The 7,332-nt window shown below is 53.5% G+C and overlaps 1 protein-coding gene across 1 annotated transcript in view; it reads left to right on the plus strand.

Moving 5' to 3' along the window:
- Positions 1–232: 232 nt before the first annotated feature.
- Ccdc13 (coiled-coil domain containing 13) overlaps positions 233–7,332 on the plus strand; it is a 19,610-nt gene continuing 12,510 nt past the window's right edge. Inside the window, 6 exon segments of the mRNA XM_013030232.1 lie at positions 233–453; positions 1,566–1,714; positions 2,913–3,055; positions 4,111–4,182; positions 5,648–5,656; positions 5,913–6,029. Coding sequence (XP_012885686.1) covers positions 233–453; positions 1,566–1,714; positions 2,913–3,055; positions 4,111–4,182; positions 5,648–5,656; positions 5,913–6,029 — 711 coding nt within the window.

A 7,332-nucleotide genomic window follows, 5' to 3' on the forward strand; every position in this document is an offset into this window, starting at 1 on the left:
CATGATCCTCATATCTCAGCCTCCTGCGTAGCTAGGATGACAGGCATGAGCTACTGGGACCTGGCTTTGGCTTGTAGAGGTTTGGAGGGAGGTGCCTCCAAACCTCTGCATGGACACATGTGCAGACCTTAGCAAGAAACTCCAGGCTGGAGCTGCAAACCGGGGTTTTTTGGTGCTAAGCACTTGGTGTGGAGTTTTGCCCTAGACTTCTCTTCTGACTCTGAAGGACAAGATGACCACAGAGGAGAGCTCCCAGGATATTTTGAGGCTCCAGTTCAAGGCGATGCAGGAGCTACAGCATCGCAGGCTACAGAAGCAGATGGAGAAAAAGAAGGAAAAGGAGATGAGCCATCAAAGCCCAGCAGAGGATCCAAAAGAGACCTTGGAGATCCCAGATGGCCTCAGCTTCCTCCAAACAGACGAGCAGAATCTCAAGAGCATCTTTGAACAGAGGTAAAAAAAACAGGCCCAACAGGGGCTGGGAAGGTGGCTTAGTGGTAGAGCGCTTGCATGAAGCCCTGGTTCGATTCCTCAGTGCCATAAATGCAGAAAAAGCCAGAAGTGGTGCTGTGGCTCAAGTGCTAGGGCACTAGCCTTGAGCAAAAGAAACTCAGGGATGGTGCTGAGACCCTGAGTTCAAATCCCTGACCAGCAAGAAAAAAAAAGTGGACTTTAAAAAATGTAATGTAGGGCTGGGAAGGTGGCTCAGTGGTAGAGCGCTTGCCTTGCATGCATGAGGCCCTGGGTTCGATTCCTCAGCACCACATAAGCAAAAAGAAAAAAAGCCAGAAGTGGCGCCGTGGCTCAAGTGGTAGAGCGCTAGCCTTGAGCTGAAGAGCTGAGGGACAGCGCCCAGGCCCAGAGTTCAGACCCCACCACCGGACCCCCCAAAAAAAGAAATGTAATATAGTTTTATTGGTATTATGACAGTGTTGTACAAAGAGATTACCATTTTGTAAGTCAGGTAAATGAGTACATTTGGGGGTTTTGTTTTTGTTTTTTACTATGCTGTCTCTTCATGTGCTTTCCCTCAAAAGTGATTTTTTTTTGGTCAGTCCTGGGGCTTGAACTTAGGGCCTGCATCTCTTTGTGCTCAAGGCTAGCGCTCTACCATCTGAGCCACAGCGCCACTTCTGGCTCTTTTAAGTAGTTTATTGGCGATAGGAGTCTCCCAGACTTTTCTGCCCAGGCTGGCTTCGAACCGCTATGCCCTAGATCTTGGCCTCCCGAGTAGCTGGGATGACAGGCGTGAGCTACCAGCTTGCCTGCCCCAGTTGGGAAATGTCATAGCTCTCTCAAAGTCAGCTAATAAACAGTGTTGCTCGGATCGTCTTTCCCCTCTGACTGCTGGGCAGAAATCTGGTTAGCTTAGCTCACACTAGTTCTACAGTGAAGGATTTTTTATTATTACATTTCCACAAGGGCTAACCACGCGCCGCGATCTCCCCCTAGTGGCCAGCCTGGGCATCGCAAACCAAACCTAGGCCCGGAGGCCTGGGACACCGCCCCCCCTCCCCCAGACACACACAATCCCAGTGATGCATTGGGACCCTTTGCTTGCGCAGGGTGTTGGAAGATGAGATCCAGCAGCTGCGGGAGGAGCTCAGGGAGGCGGTGGACGAGAACGGACGACTGTACAAGCTGCTGAAGGAGAGGGACTTTGAGATTCAGCACCTCAAAAAGAAAATTGAAGAGGACAGATTGGCCCTCACAGGTAGCTCCGCCATGATGTTTCCAAATCCCCCCACCGACACCCCTCCCCAAGCCCAAATGGCTTGTCCGCAGCAGCCACGTTGAGACCAGAAAGCAAGGATCTAAGAGACAGAGCAAGGGGTCAGCTGTGTTCACCTCTGTCCAGCCCAGTTTTATTTATTTATTTTGTTTATTGTGAGTCATGGGACTCGAACTCTGGTCCTGGGCACTGTCCCTCAGCTCTTCAGCTCAAGGCAAGCGCTCTACCACTTGAGCCACAGTACTACTTCTGGTTTTCTAGTGGTTCATAGGAGAGAAAAGTCTCACGGCTTTTCCTGCCCAGGCTGGCTTTGAACCTAGATCCTCAGAAATCAGCCTCCTGAGGAGTTAGGATGACAGGCGGGAGCCATCGGCACTAGGTTTGAGATTCCTGTCTCCAATGAACAACTGAAAAACAAAAACAAAAACAAAACTTGAGCTGTGGCTCAAGTGGTAGAGTGCTAGCCTTGAGCAAAAAAAGCCTTGAGTTCAAGCCCCAGGATCAGCGCGCGCACACACACACACACACACACACACGTGGTAGAAACACACTTAAATATTTGCTAGATGAGCGTGTGCATTTACATTGGGATCTATTTTGTCTCCCCACCAAAAATATAAAAAAAAATCTGGAATAAACAATCAGGGCATCTTAGCAGCACTGGATTTAGTTCAAACATGGGGGGGCGTAGTGAGGCCTGGCCAGGGGGACCCCACCTCTCTTCCCCTGTCCCCCTGCCTGGCTGCTTTCTGTGAGTTACCAGCTGGCCAGAAGAGCATGAGCTCAGCTGCACCAGCGTCCGCCAGTGCTCACTCCCGGGCAAAGCTCAAAGTCAAGCAGGCCTAGAAAGTTCCAAGGATGACCGGGTACTGGTGGCCCACACCTGTCATCCTCGCTACTCAGGAGGCTGAGATCTGAGGATCGTGGTTCCAAGCCAGGCCAGGCAGAAAATTCCGTGTGAGACTCTTACGTCCAGTGAACCACTCAAAACCAGAGGTGGCGCTGTGGCTCAAGTGGTAGAGCGCTTGCTTTGAGCACCAAGAGACACTGGGCCAGAATCCAGGCCCTGAGTTCAATCCTCAAGACCAGCAATAATAATAATAATAATATAGATCTGTAGACCTGGAGTTGATGAGCAGGCTGGATTTCCTTATTGGCCTCACCACCCCTCTGGTTGTAGGGACTTCCAGTATGGCTGGAGATGTGGTTGCCACCAAAATCATTGAGCTGTCCAAAAAGAACCGGGTGCTGATGGCGGAGTCTGAGGGAGCGAAGACCAGGGTGAAGCAGCTGAGCGGCCGCATCCAGGAGCTGGAGCGGGAGGTGAGGGCCTGCCGCCTCTTCCCAAGGGGCCCTGGGAGTTTGAAGCCAGCCTGGGCAGGAATATCCATGTGACTCTCATCGCCAATGAACCAGCAAAAGGCTATTAGTGGAAGTGTGGCTCAGGTGGCAAAGCGCCAGCCTTGAGGAAAAAAGCCAAGCAAGAGTATATAAGGCCCAGCCAGGCGCTGGTGGCTCCCGCCTGTCATCCTAGCTACTCAGGAGGCTGAGATCTGAGGAACGCAGTTCAAAGCCAGCCCGGGCAGGAAAGGCCATGAGATTCTTATCTCCAATAAACCACCAGAAAACCGGAAGTGGCACTGTGGCTCAAGTGGTAGAGTGCTAGCCTTGAGCTGAAGAGCTGAGGGACAGCGCCCAGGCCCAGAGTTCAAGCCCCATGACCAATCAAAAAAAAAAAAAAAAAAAAAGAAAGAGGAAAGAGAAGAAAGAAGAAGGAGGAAGGAAGGAAGGAAGGAAGGGAGGGAGGGAGGAAGGAAGGAAGGGAGGGAGGGAGGAAGCGAGGGAGGGAGGGAGGAAGGAAGGAAGGAAGGGAAGGAGGGAGGGAGAGAAAAAGGGAAGAGAAGAAAGAAATAGAGAAAGAGAAGGAAGGAGGGAGGGAGGGAGAAAGGGAAGAGGAGGGAAAGGGAAGAGAAGAAGAAAGGAAGAAAGAGAAAAAGATGGAGGAGGAAGGAAGGAAGGAGTCATTACAGCCTTAGTTTCCCTGCAGCAGGCTTAGCACCTCCACGACCTCAAGTACATCCTTCCCTGTGTTTCTAGAACTCTCAGGGGGTAGGGGCTGGGGTGGGGGGTAGGGACAAAGTGCAGCTCGGTGCATGGCTATTTCTCAAGCTATCAGCACCTCGCGGGGTCCTTAGTGTTAGCATGAGGTTGGGGAATGGAGACAGACAATGGATGCGACCCTCTCCCAGCCCCAGCAAATTCTCCCATGAACGACCCCAAGGCAAGTGAAAAGTTGGGGGTAAGGGGCTGGGGTTTGGGGGGGCGCTGGGCCCTTGCCTAACACCATGAAACATGAAATGCCACGTTTGCTTTTCCAGCTGCTAGCAGCCCGGGCCCAGCTGCCAACCAAGGAGACAAGCGACGAAGATGCCAAGCTATTGAAGGCCCACGTATGCATTCTCTTTTGTTCTGGAACCTCTGGGAGAGAAAGCACCTAGAGATTCCCCCCCCCAGGCCTCCTGCAGCTAGAGCCCCTTTGGGGCCCCCTGTACCCCGCTTTCCTGCCTGGGCTGGCTTTGAACTGCGATCCTCAGATCTCAGCCTCCTGAGTAGCTAGGATGACAGGCGGGAGCCACCGGCGCCCGGCTTAGGATTTAAGTCCTATGGTACAGGGACTCAAAGCAGGCCCTGGAGAAGAAAGACTAGAAGGGCCTTCCAGGAAGAGTGGTGCAGAGAAAGCTCTAGACCTTTCTGTGGCTGTAGACTGAATGACTATAGCCTAGATCCCAGGAGGGAAAAGGAACTTGAACCCCTAAAAAGTACAGGCAGAATCCAGTGACTCACGCCTATCATCCCAGCTACTCAGGAGGCTGAGAGCCGGAGGATGGCGGTTCCAAGCCAGCCCGGGCAAGGAAAAGCCATGAGACCACTTCTCTCCAACAAACCACCAGAAAACCGGAAGTGGCGCCATATATATGGCTCAAAAGTGGTACAGCGCTTGCCTAGAGCTGAAGAGCTCAGGGACAGCGCCCAGACCCTGAATTCAAGCCCCAGGACTGGCAAAAAGAAAAAGAGAAATGCTATTTTCTTTGGCACACCATGCAGGGCACAGGCCCAGCTACGCCCAGATGCCTGGCGCCCAAGGCCCTTTTCTGATCCCAAGCCTCTTAGGCCAAATTCCAGAGCATGCTGCATCTCTTCCCCTGCTCTCCGAGGCTGGCATTTTCTCAGGCCTGAGATCTGAGCTCCCCCACAGACTGCATTTCTGGAATTTTCCCCACTCTTCTCCATCTCCCCCACCCTTCCCCAAAGAAAACAGCCCACCATAGAAGCCTCTGGAATTTCACTCTGAGCAGCAGCAAGAGAGCTGCAAAGTAGAACAGGCTGAGTCAGCTTACCCACCACCCCCACCCCTTCAGTCTGGTACTACAGAAGTACCTACCTTACTGGAGCCATACTCTTGATATGAGGTATCTCCTCACCCTCAGCCGTACTCCGAGATTGTTAGTCTAGGCCCATCCATCCATGCCGGACAAAGGAAAAGGGAAGGAGAAGCAGCCACAGGAAAAAAAATAATACACAAATAAAAGCATGCCTGTGTGTGTGTGTGTGTGTGTGTGTGATCATGGGACTTGAACTCAGGGCCTGGGGCGCTGTCCCCCAGCCTCTTTGTACACAAGGCGAGCGCTCTACCACGTTAAGCCACAGCGCCACTTCTGGATTTTCTGATGGTTCATTGGAGAGAAGAGTCTCACGGGGAACTTTTCCTGCCCAGGCTGGCCTCAAACCACGATCCTCCAGATCTCAGCCTTGCGAGTAGCTAGGATGACAGGCAGTGAGCCAGCGGCGCCCCGGCTCCACGAGACTCTTTTAATCTCCAATGAACCACCCCCTCAAAAAAAAAAAGCTGGAAACAGGGCTGTGGTTCAAGTGGTAGAGCACCAACCAGCCTTGGATGCAAACGAAACAAAGCTCAGGGACAGCAGGCTGAGGCCTTGAGTTCAAGTCCCAGGACGGGTACGGATTCGTTCCATGTTCTCCATGTCATGGCCTGGGTTGGCGACGGGACAGGAGAGGGTATAATGATCACTACTGTCAAGGCAGCCGGTGACCACACTTCCTGTCCTGCCTCTCCCTCCCCCCCTCCCCTTCTCCCCCCCCCCCCCCCCCGTAGCCACAGCTAGAGACGCCAGAGGTCAAGGCACTGCAGGAAAAGCTGGCTGCCACCAACCTGAAGATGAGCGACCTGCGGAACCAGATCCAGTCCATGAGGCAGGAGCTGCGGATGACCCAGAAGGTTCTTTATCAAGGCAGGGCTTGGGATTTCTTGTCTGGCTGCCTCCAATCCCACACCCCCCCACCCCCCATCCCCAACTCTGGGTTCCAAGCCCATCATCCCAGCTACTCAGGAGGCTGAGAGCCAGAGGATCTTGGTTCTCAAGCCAGCCCCGCCCCCGATTAAGTGGGGTGGAGGGGGCCAGAAAAGAACAATGAGACTCTGATCACCCATGAACCACCAAGAAACCGGAAAGTGGTGCTGGGGTTCAAGAGCGCTAGCCTTGAGTGAAAGAAGCTCAGGGACAGATCCCAGGCCATGGGTTCAAGCCCCGGGACCTACACCCAAAACAACAACAAAAAGACTCCTTCCAAAGGAAAAAAAAAATGCTCAGACTTGGGGCACAGGCCCAACAGGGCCCAGCTGCGCGGTGGCTGATTTGTACAGACACAGTGGATCCTCTGGCATCCACCTCCTCTGCTAGAACCACTCAGATGCACCAAGAGTTCCAGAACAATGTTCTACTGTGGACAGAAGGGCCAGAGACTTAGCATGCTAGCTGGGAATCCAAGCTCGGGCTTCCACGGCGCCCAGGGGACAAAGCTGGAATGCACTGCTGTTGGGTTTTCTTTTGTCAGTCGTGGGGTTTGAACTCAGGGCCTGGGCACTGTCCCTGAGCTGCTTTTTGCTCAAGGCGGGTGCTCTACCACCTGAGCCACAGCCCCACTTCTGGTTTTCTGGTGGTTCCATGGAAGATAAGTGTCTCACGGACCAGGCTGAAAGCAGCAGCAGACGTTGGAACCTTGCACGACCCAAGCAAGGCCCAACACATCAGGAGCAAAGGGGTCCCAGCTGGATACCACCGGTCACACCTGCTCTCCCAGCTTCGGAGGCTGCAGTCGGAGGATTGTGATTGGAGGCCGGCGCAGGCAGACACCATCCGAGAGACTGCTCTTGAACAAACTGCCGGAACAAAAACAAAATTTAGAAGTGGAGCGTTGGCTCCAGCAGTAGAGCACCAGCACTGAGCAAAAAGAAAGGCAAAAGTGCGAGACCCTTGCATTTAAGCCTCAGTACCAACACCGAAAAGAGAGAGAGGAGAGGAGGGAGGGAGGGAAGATGGGCGGGCAGGCGAGGGGCCCGGGCTGGGCCCTGCTGGCCACTCCTTGGATACTCTAAATATCACTTAGGAGATGGCGGAGGTGACGGTCTCCTCTTTTCCCAAGGGAGAGCTGGCCTGGGAAAGCGTTGGAGGGGGAGGGGAAGGGGGCGTGAAGGCTGGGGCCTTCCAGGAGCCCCGCACCCAGCACTGACTCTTGGATGA

Source organism: Dipodomys ordii, unplaced genomic scaffold, assembly GCF_000151885.1.
Source record: "Dipodomys ordii isolate 6190 unplaced genomic scaffold, Dord_2.0 Scaffold128, whole genome shotgun sequence".
NCBI lineage: Eukaryota > Metazoa > Chordata > Mammalia > Rodentia > Heteromyidae > Dipodomys > Dipodomys ordii.